Here is a 20,850-nt window from a genome sequence, read left to right as displayed (position 1 = left end):
GACCACCATTCAGATAACTTTCCTGTTTTTGCCACCAAAGTGGATAACCTCACATTTATTCACATTATACTGCAACTGCCATGCATTTTCCCCACTCACCCAGCCTATCCAAGTCACCTTGCAGCCTCCTAGCATCCTCCTCACAGCTAACGCTGCCCCCCCAGCTTCGTGTCATCGTGTACGCTTCATCTTTTGCTTTGATACGATCCCTTGGAGATGTTGCATTCAATTCCCTTGTCCAAATCATAAATATATATTGAAATAGCTGGGGTCCCAGCACTGAGCCTTGCGGTACCCCACTAGTCACTGCCTGCCATTGTGAAAAGGACCCGTTTACTCCTACTCTTTGCTTCCTGTCTGCCAGCCAGTTCTCTATCCACATCAATACTGAACCCCTAATACCGTGTGCTTTAAGTTTGTATACTAATCTCTTATGTGGGATCTTGTCGAAAGCCTTCTGAAAGACCAGATATAACACATCCACTGGTTCTCCCTTATCCACTCTACTAGTTACATCCTTGAAAAATTCTATAAGATTCGTCAGACATGATTTACCTTTCATAAATCTATGCCGACTTTGTCCAATGATTTCACCACTTTCCAAATGTGCTGCTATCCCATCTTTAATAACTGACTCTAGCAGCTTCCCCACTACTGATGTTAGACCAACTGGTCTGTAATTCCCCATTTTCTCTCTCCCTCCCTTTTTAAAAAGTGTGGTTACATTAGCTACCCTCCAATCCTCAGGAACTAATCCAGAATCTAAAGAGTTTTGAAAAATTATCACTAATGCATCCACTATTTCTGGAGTTACTTCCTTAAGTACTCTGGGATGCAGCCTATCTGGCCCTGGGGATTTATCGCCCTTTAATCCATTCAATTTAGCTAACACCACTTCCCGGCTAACCTGGATTTCACTCAGTTCCTCCATCTCCTTTGACCCGCGGTCCCCTGCTATTTCCGGCAGATTATTTATGTCTTCCTTAGTTAAGACGGAACCAAAGTAGTTATTCAATCGGTCCGCCATGTTCTTGTTCCCCATGATCAATTCACCTGTTTCTGACTGCAAGGGACCTACATTTGTTTTAACTAATCTCTTTCTCTTCACTTGGTTTATACTCTCTAGAATTTAGGAGATTGAGAGGGGATCTTATAGAAACTTACAAAATTCTTAAGGGGTTGGACAGGCTAGATGCAGGAAGATTGTTCCTGATGTTGGGGAAGTCCAGGACAAGGGGTCACAGCTTAAGGATAAGGGGGAAATCCTTTAAAACCGAGATGAGGAGAACTTTTTTCACACAGAGAGTGGTGAATCTCTGGAACTCTCTGCCACAGAGGGTAGTTGAGGCCAGTTCATTGGCTATATTTAAGAGGGAGTTAGATGTGGCCCTTGTGGCCAAGGGGATCAGAGGGTATGGAGAGAAGGCAGGTACGGGATACTGAATTGGATGATCAGCCATGATCATATTGAATGGCGGTGCAGGCTTGAAGGGCCGAATGGCCTACTCTTGCACCTAATTTCTATGTTTCTATGTTTCACATATCTATAAAAACTTTTGCAGTCGGTTTTAATGTTCCCTGCCAGTTTTCTTTCATAATCTATTTTCCCTTTCCTAATTAAGCCCTTTGTCCTCCTCTGCTGGTCTCTGGATTTATCCCAGTCCTCTGGTAGGCTGCTTTTTCTGGCTAATTTGTACGCTTCATCTTTTGCTTTGATACGATCCCTGATTTCCCTTGTTATCCACGGATGCACTACCTTCCGATTTATTCTTTTGCCAAACTGGGATGAACAATTTTTGTAGTTCATCCATGCAGTCTTTAAATGCCTTCCATTGCATATCCACTGTCAACCCTTTAAGAATTAATCTCCAGTCAATCTTGGCCAATTCACGTCTCATACCCTCAAAGTTACCTTTCTTTAAGTTCAGAACCATTGTTTCTGAATTAACAATGTCACTCTTCACCCTAATGAAGAACTCAACCATATTATGGTCACTCTTGCCCAAGGGGCCATGCACAACAAGACTGCTAACTAACCCTTCCTCATTACTCAATACCCAGTCTAGAATAGCCTGTTCTCTTGTTGGTTCCTCTACATGTTGGTTTAGAAAACTATCCCGCATACATTCCAAGAAATCCTCTTCCTCAGCACCCCTGCCAATTTGATTCACCCAATCTATATGTAGATTGAAGTCACCCATTATAACTGTTTTACTTGCCTTTGTTGCACGCATTTCTAATTTCCTGTTTGATGCCATCCCCAACTTCACTACTACTGTTAGGTGGCCTGTACACAACATCCACTAGCGTTTTCTGCCCCTTAGTGTTTCGCAGCTCTACCCATATCAATTCCACATCCTCCAAGCTAATGTCCTTCCTTTCCATTGCGTTAATCTCCTCTCTAATCAGCAACGCTACCCCACCTCCTTTTCATTTCTGTCTATCCCTCCTGAATATTGAATATCCCTGGATGTTCAGCTCCCAGCCTTGGTCATCCTGGAGCCATATCTCCGTGATCCCAACTATATCATAATCATTAATAGCTATCTGCACATTCAACTCATTCACCTTATTACGAATGCTCCTTGCATTGAGACACAAAGCCTTCAGGCTTGTTTTTATAACGCTCTTACCCCTTATACAATTATGTTGAAAAGTGGCCCTTTTTGATTTTTGCCTTGGATTTATCTGCCTGCCACTTTTACTTTTCACCTTGCTACCTATTGCTTTTACCCCCATTTTACACCCCTCTGTCTCTCTGCTCACACATTTAAGAATCCCACCACCTCTTATTCTCTGTTTATTATTGTTTTCTCCTTTCCCCCCTACATGTTGGGTCTGAGTGCTTCCCTTCTCTGCCTCCTGCCTCACACACTGTCTACAAGCTTTCTCTATTTGAGTCCCTCCCCCCAACCGTTCTAGTTTAAAGTCTCCGCAGTAGCCTTTGCAAATCTCCCCGCCGGGGAGGGGGTGGGGGGGTTCAAGACTGTTTTATTGTCACGTCCCAAATAGGACAATGAAATTCTTGCTTGCTTGGCTGTAGGGAAGAAACTGATCCTGAACCTGGACATTACAGTTTTCAGACTCCTGTACCTTCTTCCTGATGGCAATGGTGAAATGAGTGTGTGGCCAGGATGGTGTGGGTCTTCCCTTTCCACTCTAAACGGGGGGGACTGTTGGCTGCCTTTTCGAGGCAGCGGGGAGGGAAGAGGGGGCGGGGGTGTGAATAACCCGGGGGGGGAGGGAGGGGACGGGGATCGTGAATGACCGAGGGGAGGCTGTTGGCTGCCTTTTTGAAGCAGCGGGGAGGGGATGGGGGGTGTGAATAACCCGGGGGGGGAGTGTGAATAGCACAAGATTTTAATAGCACAAGAGAGGACCAGTGAAAGTAAGTTGGAGCTGATGCTTCCGAGTGAAACATAATATGACCGGTGGGGGTCTATTAAAAGGGCAAGAGCCAGCAAGTTCCAGGAGCGGTGAAAAGCAAAGATAGTATAATTATTGATCCTTGGATGACAAAGATTATTGAAGATTTAATCAGAAAAAATAGTATATGATACCAAAAAACAAAATAGCAAAAAGAGGCCATGAAATTACAGGATGGATGTGGAGGCTTTGGAGACGGCGCACAAGAGGTTTACCAGATCATTGCCTGAATAGAAGGTACCAGCTACGAGTACTAGCTACTGGGAGGGTTTGGACAAACTTGGACAGTTTTCTCTGGAGTGTCAAAGGCAGAGGAGAAATCTGAGAGAAGTATATAAAACTATGAGAGGCAAATTATGAGACAGTCAGATGTTTTTTTTCCAGGATATAAATGTCAAAGACTACAGGACATAGTTTTAAAGTGAGAAGGGCACATTTTTTAAGGAATTGAGTGAGGTGCTTGGAACACACTTCCAGCAGTAAGGGTGGAGGCAGATACTTACGTGGTATTTAAGAGGCTTTTCAAGAGACAAAGGGATATGCAGAGAATGGAGCGATATGGATCATGTGCAGGCAGACGAGATTAGTTCAACATGGCATCATGATAAGCATGGAGATTGTGGGTCGAAGAGCCTGTTCCACTGCTGTACTGCTCAATATTGTTTTAAAATAACTTTTCCAGCAAAGAATATGGAGAATTCCAACTTATCCCATAAATTTATTATCATCAAGAAGAGAACTATGGCAAGAGTGGAGACCAAAGGGTAAATCTATGTATTGAGCAGGCGATGTGATGGCATTATAAATGAATAATTATTATTGTTTTCACCAAGGAATTCATTGAAAGAATTATTGGTAGTCTGGAGCTTGACATTATTTAAATGTTGAAGATGTTAGAAAGCTTGGAAATATAAGAATCCCCAGGACTAGTTGAAACCTATCCCAGAATGCTATGGAAAGACCAGGGAACCCTCAGGGAGATGTCTTGCATCCTTGTTAGCCATAGGCGAAATATCAGAAGACTGGAGAATAGTCAATGTTGGAGGATAGCTAATGAGGATAGCTTGAAGGTAGGCATGCAGGTGCAGCAGGCAGTAAAGACAGTAAAGAAAGCGAATGGTATGTTAGCTTTCATTGCAAAAGGGATTTGAGTATAGGAGCAGGGAGGTTCTACTGCAGTTGTACAGGGTCTTGGTGAGACCACACCTGGAGTATTGCGTACAGTTTTGGTCTCCAAATCTGAGGAAGGACATTATTGCCATAGAGGGAGTGCAGAGACGGTTCACCAGACTGATTCCTGGGATGTCAGGACTGTCTTATGAAGAAAGACTGGATAGACTTGGGTTTATACTCTCTAGAATTTAGGAGATTGAGAGGGGATCTTATAGAAACTTACAAAATTCTTAAGGGGTTGGACAGGCTAGATGCAGGAAGATTGTTCCCGATGTTAGGGAAGTCCAGGACAAGGGGTCACAGCTTAAGGATAAGGGGGAAATCCTTTAAAACCGAGATGAGAAGAACTTTTTTCACACAGAGAGTGGTGAATCTCTGGAACTCTCTGCCACAGAGGGTAGTTGAGGCCAGTTCATTGGCTATATTTAAGAGGAATTAGATGTGGCCCTTGTGGCTAAGGGGATTAGGGGGTATGGAGAGAAGGCAGGTACGGGATACTGAGTTGGATGATCAGCCATGATCATATTGAATGGCGGTGCAGGCTCGAAGGGCCGAATGGCCTACTCCTGCACCTAATTTCTATGTTTCTATGTTTCTATGCGAGACTGCAGAGGAGATTCATCAGGATGTTCCCAAGATTGGAAGACCTTAGTTATGTGGAGAGATTGGATAAGCTGGACTAGTTTTCCCTGAATCAAAGGAGACTAAGCTTTGGCCTGACAAGTATAAGATTACGTGTGAAGGAAGGGACTACAGATGCTGGTTTACGCTAAAGGTAGACACAACATGCTGGAGTAACTCAGCAGAACAAGCAGCATCTCTGATGAGAAGGAATGGGTAATATTTTGGATCGAGAACATTCTTCTGACAGCCCGAAACGTCATAAATTCCTTCTCTCCAGAGATGCTGCCTGTCCCACTGAGTTACTCCAGCATTTTGGGTCTATCTTAGGTATAAGATTATGACAGGCCTAGAGAAGATAGATAATTAAAATTATGAGGTATCAAAAGCACGAAGAAGATGTTTTAAAGGGGTTTTGAGGGGTAGGTATTATTTCACAGAAATAACGATTGATATCAGAATCTCACTGCCTCAGAATGTAGTGAAATCAGATATCTACATCACTAAAAGCCTGATCTTGACCACTTCCTGTTCTGTATATTGGTTTTCGAAAAAACGATGCCACCTACGGCTGTGATTGTTGGCCATCTTACTCAGAGTCCCCCTCTGCTGTGCAGGACAAGAGGATGTTTTCCATTGATTAAAAATAAAAGAGTTATTAGTGTTTAAAAAATGTTGAGATTCTCTCTCCTGAAGGCCACGCCCCTTCCAGAGGGACTATAAAACCCAGAAGTGTTGAGTGCCTCAGTCAGTCTCTGCAAGATGGGGGAACGAGAGGGTCACGTTTCTCAGTCTGAGCTGTGAATAACACTGAACACATTTCTACTAAACTGAGTGTGGTTTTACTGACCTTGAGTGCCCTTAATTTAGTTTGAAAATAAAAATGTGGTTGGTTTGCACAGCAAATGGTTGTTGCTGGTGGTTGGTTTGAAATAAAGCACAGCAAATGGTTGTTGCAGCAAATGGTTGTTGGTGATGGTCGGTATGAAATAAAGCACAGCAAATGGTTGTTGGTGATGGTTGGTTTGAAATAAAGCACGATTAAAAGTCTAAACTTGACAACTTCCTGTTTACACTATATATTGATTTTAGATAAAACCCTACCAATTATGGCTGTGATTTTTGGCCATCTTACTCCGCCCCCTTCCATTCATCAGGTGCAGAGAATTCTTCCCAACAATGAAAAATAAGTGTGATTAGAAAACCTAGAAGTGTGGGTGTGGCTCAGTCTCTGCAAGATGGGGAAGGGAGAGGTCACGACTCTGTCGGAGCTGTGAATCAACTGAACACACTGAATGTCTACTAGACTGTGAGTGTGGCGTTTTGTGTGGTTTTATGGTGGTTTCACCCTGCTTGCAATGGTATGACACTGCATTTGAATGTGGTGACCTTGCACCCTGCTTGAAGCGGTATGAAACTGCACTTGAATTGGTGGCCTTGCACCCTGCTTGAAGTGGTATGAACCTGCACTTGAATTTGTTGGCCTTGCACCCTGCTAGAAATGATATGAAACTGCACTCGAATTTGGTTGTCTTGCACCCTGCTTGAAGTTGTATGAAACTGCAATTGGATTTGGTTGCCTTGCACCCTGCTTGAAGTGGTAAGAAACTGCACTTGAATTTGGTGGCCTTGCACCCTGCTTGAAATGGAATTTCAAGGAATAGCCGTTAGTCAACCGCCTGCCCACCAGCCTTGAGTGAGCTGCCAGCACATCAGGCATGAATGACTGAGCTGTCACCCCAATAATCCATTTGGCCCACAATGTCCTCGCTAGCCCTCTGGAAACAAGTCCCTTCAACGCACAACACCCATACTCGCACTCCAGAAAGCGCCACCCCCCCCCCCCCCCCCCCCCCCCCCCCCCACTGGCCACCAATATTGGAATTGGTGGAGAGGTGGAATATAGCATTGGGGGACCAGCCCTCCCGTGTGAACAGGGGACCCTCTTGGTCTAGTAAATACTACATTTAAGTGTCATCTAGCTGATGCTTATTTAGAAACATAGAAACAAAAAATAATAGAAAATAGGTGCAGGAGGCGGCCATTCGGCCCTTCGAGCCAGCACCGCCATTCGTTGTGATCATGGCTGATCGTCCCCTATCAATAACCCGTGCCTGCCTTCTCCCCATATCCCTTGACTCCACTAGTCCCTAGAGCTCAATCTAACTCTCTCTTACATCCATCCAGTGACTTAGCCTCCACTGCCCTCTGTGGCAGGGAATTCCATAAATTCACAACTCTGTGGGTGAAAAAGTTTTTTCTCACCTCAGACTTAAATGTCCTCCCCTTTATTCAAAGACTGTGGTCCCTGGTTCTGGACTCGCCCAACATTGGGAAAAATGGTCCTGCATCTAGCTTGTCCAGTCCTTTAGAATTTTATATGTTTCTATAAGATCTCCCCTCATTCTTCTAAACTTCAGTGAATACAAGCCTAGTCTTTTCAATCTTTCCTCATATGACAGTCCCACCATCCCAGTGATCAATCTCGTAAACCTAGGCTGCACTGCTTCAATCACAAGGATGTCCTTCCTCAAATTAGGAGATCAAAACTCAACACAATACTCCAGATGTTGTCTCACCAGAGCCCTATACAACTGCAGAAGAACCTCTTTACTTCTATACTGAAATCCTCTTGTTATGAAGGCCAACATTCCATTAGCTTTGTCCACTGCCTGCTGTATCTGTAAGCCAACTTTCAGTGACCGGTGTACAAGGACACCAAGATCTTGCTACACCTCCCCCTTGCCTAACCTAACCCCATTGAGATAATAATCTGCCCCTTGTTTTTGCCACCAAAGTGGATAACCTCACATTTATCTATATTACACTGCATCTGCCACACATCTGCCCACTCACTCAACCTGTCCAGGTCACCCTGCAACCTCCTAACATCCTCTTCATAGTTCACACTGCCACACAGCTTTGTGTCATCCATAAACTTGCTAGTGCTGCTCCTAATTCCCTCTTCCAAATCATTAATCTATATGGTAAACAGTTGCGGTCCCAACACCGAGCCTTGCGGCACTCCACTCGCCACTGCCTACCATTCTGAAAAGGACCCGTTCACTCCTACTTTTTGCTTCCGGTCTGCCAACCAATTTTCTATCCATGTCAACACCCTACCCCCAATACCGATGTGCTCTAATTTTAGTCACCAGTCTCCCGTGCGGGACCTTATCAAACGCTTTCTGAAAGTCTAGATACACTACATCCACTGGCACCCCTTCGTCCATTTTACTTGTCACATCCTCAAAAAATTCCAGAAGATTAGTCAAGCTTGATTTCCAATTCATAAATCCATGTTGACTTGGACTAATTCTTTTACTGCTATCCAAATGCCCCATTATTACCTCTTTAATAATTGACTCCAGCATCTTTCCCACCACCGAAGTCAGGCTAACTGGTCTGAAATTCCCCGTTTTATCTCTCACTCCTTTCTTGAAAAGTGGGATAACATTAGCTATCCTCCAATCCACAGGAACTGATCCTGAATCTATTGAACATTGGAAAATGATCATCAATGTGTCCACTATTTCTAGAGCCTCCTCCCTGAGGACCCTGGGATGCAGACCATCAGGTCCAGGGGATTTAGAAACATAGAAACATAGAAATTAGGTGCAGGAGTAGGCCATTCGGCCCTTCGAGCCTGCACCGCCATTTAATATGATCATGGCTGATCATCCAACTCAGTATCCCGTACCTGCCTTCTCTCCATACCCTCTGATCCCCTTGGCCACAAGGGCCACATCTAACTCCCTCTTAAATATGGCCAATGAACTGGCCTCAACTACCCTCTGTGGCCGAGAGTTCCAGAGATTCACCACTCTCTGTGTGAAAAAAGTTCTCCTCATCTCGGTTCTAAAGGACTTCCCCCTCATCCTTAAGCTGTGACCCCTTGTCCTGGACTTCCCCAACATCGGGAACAATCTTCCTGCATCTAGCCTGTCCAACCCCTTAAGAATTTTGTAAGTTTCTATAAGATCCCCTCTCAATCTCCTAAATTCTAGAGAGTATAAACCAAGTCTATCCAGTCTTTCTTCATAAGACAGTCCTGACATCCCAGGAATCAGTCTGGTGAACCTTCTCTGCACTCCCTCTATGGCAATAATGTCCTTCCTCAGATTTGGAGACCAAAACTGCACGCAATACTCCAGGTGTGGTCTCACCAAGACCCTATACAACTGCAGTAGAACCTCCCTGCTCCTATACTCAAATCCTCTTGCTATGAAAGCCAACATGCCATTCGCTTTCTTTACTGCCTGCTGCACCTGCATGCCTACCTTCAATGACTGGTGTACCATGACACCCAGGTCTCGCTGCATCTCCCCCTTTCCCAATCGGCCACCGTTTAGATAATAATCTGCTTTCCCGTTTTTGCCACCAAAATGGATAACCTCACATTTATCCACATTAAACTGCATCTGCCAAACATTTGCCCACTCACCCAGCCTATCCAAGTCACCTTGCAGTCTCCTAGCATCCTCCTCACACCTAACACTGCCCCCCAGCTTAGTGTCATCCGCAAACTTGGAGATATTGCCTTCAATTCCCTCATCCAGATCATTAATATATATTGTAAATAGCTGGGGTCCCAGTACTGAGCCTTGCGGTACCCCACTAGTCACTGCCTGCCATTGTGAAAAGGACCCGTTTACTCCTACTCTTTGCTTCCTGTTTGCCAGCCAGTTCTCTATCCACATCAATACTGAACCCCCAATGCCATGTGCTTTAAGTTTGTATACTAATCTCTTATGTGGGACCTTGTCGAAAGCCTTCTGGAAGTCCAGATACACCACATCCACTGGTTCTCCCCTATCCACGCTACTAGTTACATCCTCGAAAAATTCTATAAGATTCGTCAGACATGATTTACCTTTCGTAAATCCATGCTGACTTTGTCCAATGATTTCACCACTTTCCAAATGTGCTGCTATCCCATCTTTAATAACTGACTCTAGCAGTTTCCCCACTACCGATGTTAGGCTAACTGGTCTGTAATTCCCCGTTTTCTCTCTCCCTCCCTTCTTAAAAAGTGGGGTTACGTTTGCTACCCGCCAATCCCATTAGCCTACCCAATACTATTTCACGCCTAATGAAATTTATTTCAGTTCTTCTACCCTCTTAGATTCTTTGTCCTCCAGTACAACTGGGAGATTGTTTGTGTCTTCCTCAGTGAAGACAGATCCGAAGTACCTATTCAACTCTTCTGCCATTTCCTTGTTGCCCATAATAATTTCACCCGTATCTGCCTTCAAGGGACCCACATTTGACTTTGCTACTCTTTTTCCCTTAACATATCTAAAGAAGCTTTTACTGTATCTTTAATAAGTATCTAAGTGCTTATGTATAGTTGTACTGAACTGTGTACATGAATGAATTTCACTGAATGTGTACACTGATCGCAGGATTAGTAGGTTAGCATACAGAATGATGAGCGTTTAACTGCACTGGGCCTATGTTCACTGGAGTATGGAAGAATGAGGGGATATCTCATTGAAACATACAGAATAGTGAAAGGCTTGGATAGAGTGAATATGTGGAGGATGTTTCCACTAGTGGGAGAGTCTAGGACTAGTCATAGCCTCAGAATTAAAGGACATTCTTTTAGGAAGGAGATGGGGAGTTTCTTTAGTCAGAGGTGGTAAATCTGTGGAATTCTTTGCCACAGAAGGCTGTGGAGGCAAAGTCAGTGGATATATTTAAGGCAGAGATGTATAAATTCTTGATTAGTATGGGTGTCAGAGGTTATGGGGAGAAGGTAGGAGAATGGGGTTAGAAGGGAGAGATAGATCAGACATGATTGAATGGCGGAGTAGACTTGATGCGCTGAATAACCTAATTCTACTTCTTCCACTTATGATCTGATAATCTCAGTACATATGACGAACAAAGTGCCATACCATACCATACCATACAGACACTTAAATAGGCATGGCATTGAAAGATACAGCCCTAATACAATCATATGCAGTTAGCTTATATGGCAAAAGATCGGTATAACACGTTGGATTGAGGCACTTATTTCTATACTATACCACTATGGTTCTATGACTTTATACCAAGTAGATGGGAAAAATATGACTATTTTTGAAAATTGAGGACAGAAGATATTAGAAAGCTGAAATGAAAGACAGAAAATATCGAGGTTTCATACTGAAATGTCAACTCTTTTATTTCTTTCCACAGATGTTTTACTGCTGAGTGTTTCCAGCATCTTCTGTTTTTGTACTAGAAAGCATTTCTGTCAATTTCTCACAAACTTGACTGAAGCTGCTGTTCACATCTTTAAGAGGTCTCTCGTGTTTTTACATACATTTCCGGCTGATACTTTTCAGTTACATCTTTAAATGTGTACTTCTTGACCATGTCTCTATAGAGGAACACCAGGCCGTCATCTCCCAGACTGTTTCCGATCTCCCCTCCACAGCCTTCAACCTTTTTATTCCCCAGCCCCACAATATCCATTTCTATTTCCAAAATCCACAAACAGGACTGCCCGAGCAGACCCGTGGTTTCTTTCAGTTCCTGCCATACGGGACGCATCGCCAAATATTCCCTGATTGCATCCCATCCTCTATCCAGTCCCTTCTGACCTACATCCAAAACACCCCACATGCCCTTCAATTCTTCAATAACTTTCAATGTCTAGGTCCTCAGAGGGTCTAAAGACCCTCTGCTTCTTCTACGAACCATCACATAATCAATTTCAATAGACAATAGATGCATGAGTAGGTCATTTGGCCCTTCGTGCCAGTAATGCCATTCAATATGATCATGACTGATCATCCACAATCAGTACCCTGTTTCTGCCTTCTCGCCATATCCCCTGACTCCGCTATCTTTAAGAGCTCTATCTAGCTCTCTCTTGAAAGTATCCCGAGAATTGACCTCCACTGCCTTCTGAGACGGAGAATTCCACAGATTCACAACCCTCTGTGTGAAAATCTGTCTTTCATTTCAGCTTTCCTCATCTCCGTTCTAAATGGCTTACCCCTTATTCTTAAACTGTGGCCCCTGGTTCTGGACTCCTCCAACATCGGGAACATGTTTCCTGCCTCTAGTGTGTCCAAACCCGTAATAATCATATATGCTTCAATAAGATCCCCTCTCTTCCTTCTGAATTCCAGAGTATACAAGCCCAGCCGCTCCATTCTATCAACATATGATAGTCCCGTCATCCCGGGAATCAACCTCGTGAACCTACGCTGCACCCGCTCAATAGCAAGAATGTCCTTCCTCAAATTTGGAGACTAAAACTGCACACAATACAGTGTGCTCTCACTAGGGCCCTGTACAATAGCAGAAGGACCTCTTTGCTCCTATACTCAACTCCTCCCTCGACTAACACCCTACTCTGCCTGAGGGAATTTGTCCTCACTCTCAGCAACTTCTCTTTTGAATCCTCTCACTTTCTTCAGTTAAAGGTGTAGACTTAGGCACTTGCATGGCCCCCAGCTATCTCTGCCTATGTGTCAGTAACATCGAACAGTCCTTGTTCTAAACATACACTAACACCATCCCCAACTGTTTCTCCGCTACATCGACCTCAGCATCAGGGCTGCTTCCTGCACCCATGCAGAACTCATTGATTTAATGAACATCAACCACTAACATCCACCCCTCCTCCCTCAAATTCATTTGGACCATCTCTAACACCTCTCTCCCCTTTCTTGATCTCTCTGTCTCCATCATAGGGGCCAAAATGTCAACTGGTGTTTACCCTCACAGTTATCTGGACTGCACTTTTTCCCACCCTATCTCTTGCAAAGACACAATCTCCTAATCTCTATTTCCCTGTCTCTGCTGAGTCTGCTCCCAAGATGAGACTTTCCATTCTAGGACAACCAAGATGTCCTCTTTCCTCAGTAAACATGGTGTCTACCTTACTGTCATAGATGCATCCCTCACCCATGTCTCCTCTGTAGTCTGTAGTTGTGCTCTCAAACCTCCTCTTTCCAGACGGAACAAGGATAGAGTTCCCCTGGAACTCATCTTTCACCCCACCATCCTACACATCCAACACATCATTCTCCGACATTTCCATAATTTCCAACGCGATTCCCTTACCAGTCACATCTTCCCTTTCTGCAGATACCTCTCCACCTGCAACTTCTTGGTTCACTCATCCCTTCCCACGCAAACCACCCTCTCCCCAGGTATTTTGCCCTGCAACACACGAGATGTCCTTGTACCTCCTCTCTCGCCTCCATACAGGGACCCCAGCAGTCCTTCCAGGTGCTCGAAAGGTTCACATGCACCTACTCTGACCTGATACAAATTTCTGGACTAAATTTCAGATGAAGAGTCCCGACCAGAAATGCGACTGTCCATTTCCCTCCATAGAGGTTGCTCGACCTATTGAGATCTCCCAACCAGGGAGTTTGTTGCTCCTGGTTCCAAACCATCTCAGTCCCACCTTTCCCTCTCAGGCCAGATGCCAGAGATTACAGTCAGTAAGGCTTAAATCACATAGGGAAAATGTAATCATTTTGTAAAAAGTTCACCAAAAAAAGAAAATAGGCAACAAAATATTTAGCATGCTCAATGTCCTGGCTATAGTGCTGCTCGCAATCCCTGGGAAATCCTACAATAATCCCCATCGTAGGGCATTCTTCTGACCAGTCTTGAGAAATGCAACATTATCCACTACAGAAACAGTTTTGGAGCAAGAGGCACTCTGAGGTTTCCCTGACCACCAGCCTATTTCCCCCTTCCTGAAGCAAACTTGTACTTTTTATCCCTACTGTAAAACGGTTTCAGTTTGATTTAAATTGCGATTCAAGAATTATATAAAGCTCCCATCCTTGAGATGAAATCAATTATTTTCATAAGACAATCTTCGGTCTGATAAGGCATGGAGTATTCCCTACTAAATTCTAACACTACCCAAATACAAGGCTTGAGATCCGATCAAATATTCTTCAACATCTGTGGACCACATCAGGGCTGGAAAATATAGTTTCTTAAAAATTGAAGGCTGGGGTTGCTTTCTTAGTTATAAAGATTAAGCTGTTGAATAATACATTGTAGGTCTAATTGAACAAGCCATGCCTTTAATCTTTGAATTTATTTGAAAACCATTAATTTTGTTTTCAATTGTTTTGTTGCTTAATTAAGCAATTGGCATTTTGCTTGTAAAACAAATGTTTTGTGGTTAACCAGATTTTGATCTCATTCAAACACTATGCAATTTATAGCTCTGACCAAGTGTTTTATATTAAAACAATTGTTGTTGCAGGTGTTAAACATATGTACAATACCATGGGCAGTTACATAAATATGTGCATATTTCTACAACACAAAAGCATTGTTGAGCTTCTGCTAACCTAATATAGAAACAGATGGCTCATGCGAAAATACTTAAAATCTTCACTTCCTTCCGTACCTAGACCTTGTTAGAAACTCTTTTCAATATGTACTATGATCCATGTACCAGAAAATATATTTTATTTCATTTCATATCTTAATAGTGTGATAATGAACGAAAAACATGTTCCAGTGATTGTACACTGAAATTAAGCTTTGATTTTCTGCAGATAATAGTAAAATAAGTTCTACATAAAATTTGTTGTGACAGAATGCTTTGGCACAGCAGCTTACTGATATATCTTGCATATTGGTCTGATTTAATATTTTATGCCCTAACAGCTCATTATCTAAAATGTAAAATGATTAGCCGATGACACAAAACTAATCAAGAATGTGAGTTGTGATGAGAGTGCAAAGGAACTTCAAGGAGGTAAAAATAAGTGAGTGGGCAAAAACGCTGCAAATTAATACAATGAGGTAAAACATATGGTTTCCACTTGGGAATACAAAACAGACATGATGTGTATTTTTAAAATACTAGGAGACTGGGAAATGATAATGTTCAAAGAAACCAAAATTGTCCTTATCCTGAAGTCTCTGAAAGCAAATATAGATGTAATGGGTTATGTAATTAGCCATGACCACATTAAATGGAAGAGCAGGTTAAAAAATCAAGTAGCCAACTCCTGCTCATAATTCGCACATATCAGTACGTGTGGCGGGAAAAATAGCTGAATCACACAGAGCAAGACACCAAAGCTTTTTGTATTCCCTTGCATTGACCATTTATTTCCAACAGACAACCCATCTCAATTTCTCATGTAAAGAACCTCAATTCAAGGATCAAAGCAACAAAGCACTCTTGATGATCAGGCGCCCACCACTGCAACCCTTGAAGTTCCCATGTTCCCACTTGTACTAAAATGTCCTTACCAGTGTCTTTGGTCTTCTCAAACACTCAAGCCTGACTATCAGCCAGGCAAGGATCTTGTATGCTCAGAGTTTCCCATCCAAAACTTTGTGTTTAACCCCCAAACATGAGAACATTTATCATTTTCTATCACAGTACATGAGCAAGTAAAATCATACAGTAAATTTTATGTAATTACCTTCAGGTATTTCACCACTTTTTGGATCTGCCAATATTCAGAAGGTAAATCAGTGTTGGATTCATGTTGTCTATCCATTTCTTGCTGCTCTTCCTCACTTTCTGTGGAACTTTCATCTACGGTGTCTGTCTCTAAGGAACCACTGCCATTACAAAATACAAACCAATAAGCAGCTGAAAAATAAACTGTTTAATTTTGCACTGATAAAATATACCATTGGCAATATCTTACATCATTTATTTGCAATGTTACATTGTAAATGGTGAAAAAGTATATATTTCCAATATTGTTTCTCCTTTGTGCCACATCCCATTGAGTTTCCGATCAATGAAGCCGCACAGATTAATGTTGGTGGTGAATTTGACTTTGGTCATTAGACTGAATGCCAATGAGAGGTGGCTACATTTCATATTTTTGGTGATGGGTCATTGTTTGGAACTTCCATGTTGAAAATGTTACATGTCACTTCATACCCATGAACTTCATATCAAGCAAAAAAAGCTTTTCACTGTACCTCGGTACACATGACAATAAACTAAACTGAAGCCAAGGCTAAATATAGCCCAGGTCTTGATGTTTGCAAGATTTGAGGACGGACATTCTTGCTATTGAGGGAGTGCACCGTAGGTTTACAAGGTTAATTCCCGGGATGCGGGACTGTCATATGCTGAGAGAATGGAGTGGCTGGGCTTGTACACTCTGGCGTTTAGAAGGATGAGAGGGTATCGTATTGAAACGTATTAGATTAGGAAAGGTTTGGACACGCTAGAGGCAGGAAACATGTTCCCGATGTTGGGGGAGTCCAGAACCAGCAGCCACAGTTTAAGAATAAGGTGTAAGCCATTTTGAATGGAAACTAGGAAACATTTTTTCACACAGAGAGTTGTGAGTCTGTGGAATTCTCTGTCTCAGAGGGCGATGGAGGTCAGTTCTCTAGATACTTTCCAGAGAGATCTAGATAGGGCTCTTAAAGATAGCGGAGTCAGGGGATACTTAGAGGGGATGATCAGCCATGATCACATTGAATAGCAGTGCTGGCTCGAAGGGTCGAATGGCCTACTCCTGCACTTGCTGTCTATTGTCTATTGTCAAACTGCTATTATCTGAGGACTATTAAATCGAATCGAATCGAATAGAGACACAAGCAACTACAGATGCTGGAAAGGTTGCTTCTCCTCATCTCCCATCTGGCTACATGTGCCCATTTCCTTCCCCCCCTTCCTTGGTCCACCTATCACCACCCTGAAACGTCACCCATTCCTTCTCTCCAGAGATACTGGCTGTCCTGCTGAGTTATTCCAGCATGTTGTGTCTATCTTCAGTTTAAACCAGAAACTGTAATCCTAATGCAGGATATTGACTGAAACATTGACAATTACTTCCTCCCAACCAACAACCAACCAATACTTTGCAATGCTGGACTAATTGTTTAAAGGTACCCAGAAATATATTTTAACATTCATAACGAAAAGTCCACGAGAACAACAATATTCCTCAGTACCCCTCGAAATAATCTGGCTATTATCGTTGCCCTCTATTGCAGACAGCAGCTCCCCTCTACTTGTATTTAGCACTTTGAGACCTTGATTGTCAGCTGACTCCATGTGGAAATGGGCAATTTCCTGTCCACCAATAAGTGTAACCTTTGTTTTAAAGGACTCAATTCAATACCAGTTCATAAAACGTAGTGCCAAGCAAAGATCTTATAGCGGAGCAAGATAGGCTACTCCTGCTAAATGCAATGGACTGACGTGTAGTACGCTATGGAGGGGGATCATGGGCATTTGAGACGCCCATTTTAGGATACCTGAGCCTAACTATTAAAAAAATGTACTCGCACTGTAACACAATGTTGCGGGGAAGTAGATTGTGTGAGGGTCAGATTCCATAAATCTGTCAGTTCAAGATTTTGTCAAGAATAAAATTTGATTCTGGTAATTGTCTTTTTTAAAAGGTTTAAATCATTTCTTTTTAAATGGCTCACAAGCACAAGGTGAGTTGATTTAGGAAGTAACCGGATGACCGACCCGAGGACTTGTAGATGATTGACAGGGGGATGCCTTTTGTGCGTGATTATAGGGTTAGGTTATCATAATTCAATTAGTTCTCATATTCTGTTGATTCTTGTTTCAGGAATAAAATGGACTAATACACACATACATGAAATTATAATAAATGCAGGAGTACACCACAATCGCCCCTTTATTCTAAACCAATCATGAATTTATTCAGACTAATCAAGGGACATTAAATAAAATCATAGTTGTAATAAGAAACATTGTCTTGGGGAACAGGCTCTCTGTCCCGCTGCCCCGGGCCCCGATACCAATTTCTCCCCGCTGCCCCTGACCCCAAACTCTCTCTCCCTCCATTCCCCGGACCCCGCACTCTCTCTCCAACTGCTTTTAAATGTAGCCTCTCTCCCCGCTGCCCCGCACCCCGCACTCTCTCTAAAAACTTGCCCCGGGCCCCGCACTCTCTCTTAAACATTCCCCTCTCACCCTTTAATGAGTTGGATCCAATCTTTGGCCGGAAGCAAGAAGGCGGGACCAAGAAATGATGCAAATGGAAATAGGCCAACAAATGGGAACAAGATGGCACAGTCAATTAAACTGCTGGCTGTAAAATGTGTCCGATATCAGAGGATCGAAACCAACCCAACACAAAGTGGCCAGCGTAAAGTAACGTTTGCCTGCAGAGTAACCTGCTTATCTTGCCTTCGCTCTAAGATCTTATACCCATGCTGCATTCATCTGTAGATAATCTTCCAACATGCCACCATGGAAAATTAAAAAAATAATTAATTAGCACAAATGAGCATTCTCTTTAATGCTAATGAAAGTTCTTTTAAGTGAGAGCAAATTGCACTTGTGAACTTATGATTTTATGTATACACAAACACACAATTGCAGTGAAGTAGATTGTTGAGCAGCTGCTCCCATAAATAGTTTGTCAGATTTTGATGCAATATGTTAAGATTGTTTCACAACAAAAAATCAGGATGTGTTTATTTAATATTCCATAGTAAAGGTGCGTAGAATAGGAAAAGAACGGTGATACATCTTTTATTTGGAGATTCTTTCATCTGTGGAAATAGATGCCTTAGGAAGGCAAAACACATTAGGTTAAGAAGCAAGAAGGGAGATCTCATATTACTATGGGCATTCCATTGTGTTCAGGTGACAGAAAGCCTGGACTGCAATAGACAATAGATAATAGACAATGGGTGCAGGAGTAGGCCATTCGCCCCTTCAAGCCAGCACCATCATTCAATGTGATCATGGCTAATCATCCACATCATAGAAATCATAGTTATCATAGGAATCGTAGAGCAGTGAACAGGCTATGATGTCTGTGCCGACCATGATACCAATTTAAACTAATCCCACCTGACTGCAAATGGTCTACATCCCTCCATTCCCTGTAAGTTCACATGTCTGTCCAACTGCCTTTTAAATGTAGCTCTCATATCTGTTTTTCAGGCACCCACCACTCTCTGTGTAAAAACTTGCTTCATAAACTCCTTTAAACATTCTTTCTCTCACCTTTAATGAGTTGGATTGTGGGTCAGTGCAATGCAACTCATTAATATCAAACATGATGAAAATGGAAATGGGCAATATAAATGTCACACATTCCAATTAAACTTTCATGGCTGTAATGCAATGTCGATATCCAGAGGATCGAAACCAACCGAACACAAAGTGGCCAGGATAAAGTAAAATGTACCTGCACGTCCATGCTTATTTATCCTTCACTCTCTTATACCATGTCACCCAAAAATTGTTTACAATCTTCAACATCCAATCCCACCATGGAAAATTACAAAGATAAATTAATTAGAAACAAACTCACATTCTCTTTAATGCAAATTTCTTTTCTCGAGAAGCTTTGCACTTGTATCTTTTGATTTTAATTATGTCATCATTTTCTTTGTCTTGTGCAGCCTTGCTGGCAGCTTGATCTTTTGCTTGCGTTTTGTCATCTTTTGAGCTTAAAAGAGAGGAAGATTGCTTACAGGATTTCAGAAATCATATTGTGTATTAATTAATAATTCATAGCTAAGGTCCTAGAACTCTGTAAAAAGAGAATGACAACATGTTTTATTTGTACAGATTCTTTCAGTCTTGATAATTTTACCAAGTTGTTGGAGAGCTTGGCAAAATCTAAACATATATCAATCTAAACATTTATTAAACAAAGAAGAAGCATTAAGAACAACATTGCAACAGGCCCTTCAGCCCACAATGACTGTGCAGAACAAGATATCAATTTCAATTAATCTCCTCTGGCTGCTCCGGATTCATATCCGTGTTCATGTGCTTTTCTAAAAGCCTCTTAAGTGCCTTGAGCATATTTGCCACCACCCCCGGCAATGCATTCCATACCTCACCTCTTTCTGTGTAAAAAAACCTGCCCGTGAATCAGCCTTAATATTCATTGCTTCTTCTAAAGGATCTAAAAATATAGTTTGAAATCTATTTGCATGGTTTTTCTATTTGAGGAAAAACAGTACGCGATAGCGCTACGACTTTACATCAGCTCACTCACCTTTCTCCTGTGCTGCGAGTGCACCAAGTTCCATTCCGATCAGTAGTATGTTGTAAAAGTTAGCGAGGTTTAAAAATCTTAAAAACCGCGCATGCGCCGATCAATCTCCTCTCCTGCTAGTCAGCGCCACGCAGATTGGTGGCTTCTGCTGTCACTTCCCGGGACGGTCCATCCCTTCCTGTGCCTCCTGAAGGAGGCCGGTGGAGGTCTCCAACCGGACACATTTTTCGGAAGGACCGGAAGCGGCCCCGCGCGAAGTCGGAGATGTCGCCGATGTCCCCAAATGGAAAGCGGAGTGTCTGATCCCGGCAGAAGACAATGTCCTGCGCCCGCTGTGAGTCCCAAACGCAACGCCCTGCGGCTCCAGCCCCTTCCCTTCTGGTCCCCATTGCTGGCTTCTGCCCCCATCCCCCGTGATACCCCCCCTCTCCCCCATGGCTCTTCTCCCGTCCTTTCTCCGAGGTCTTCACCACCGCCACACGCTGGTGCGGCCGTAACTTCTGGTGCTTTGGGGCCGAGCCGAGGATCCCCGCCGATGGCTGGTGCTCCTCTGGGACACACAAGAAGGGAGGGGAGCGGCAACCTCGCGATCCTGGGTAGGGAGTGTAGGGGACGAGAGGGGATAGAGGGAGAGGAATTATGGATGGAGGGAGGGAGCGAC

General features: G+C 43.0%; 1 protein-coding gene across 1 annotated transcript in view; it reads right to left on the bottom strand.

Moving 5' to 3' along the window:
* odad2 (outer dynein arm docking complex subunit 2) overlaps positions 1–20,850 on the bottom strand; it is a 308,719-nt gene that overhangs the window by 226,441 nt on the left and 61,428 nt on the right. Inside the window, exons 9-10 of the mRNA XM_055651852.1 lie at positions 19,494–19,631; positions 15,639–15,780 (exon numbers count right to left, since the gene is read on the bottom strand). Of these exons, the coding sequence (XP_055507827.1) occupies positions 15,639–15,780; positions 19,494–19,631 (280 nt within the window). The remainder of the gene's footprint in view (positions 1–15,638; positions 15,781–19,493; positions 19,632–20,850) is intronic.

The sequence above is a fragment of the Leucoraja erinacea genome, chromosome 2, assembly GCF_028641065.1.
Source record: "Leucoraja erinacea ecotype New England chromosome 2, Leri_hhj_1, whole genome shotgun sequence".
Lineage (NCBI taxonomy): Eukaryota > Metazoa > Chordata > Chondrichthyes > Rajiformes > Rajidae > Leucoraja > Leucoraja erinaceus.
This window is presented reverse-complemented; position numbering and strand designations above follow the sequence as displayed.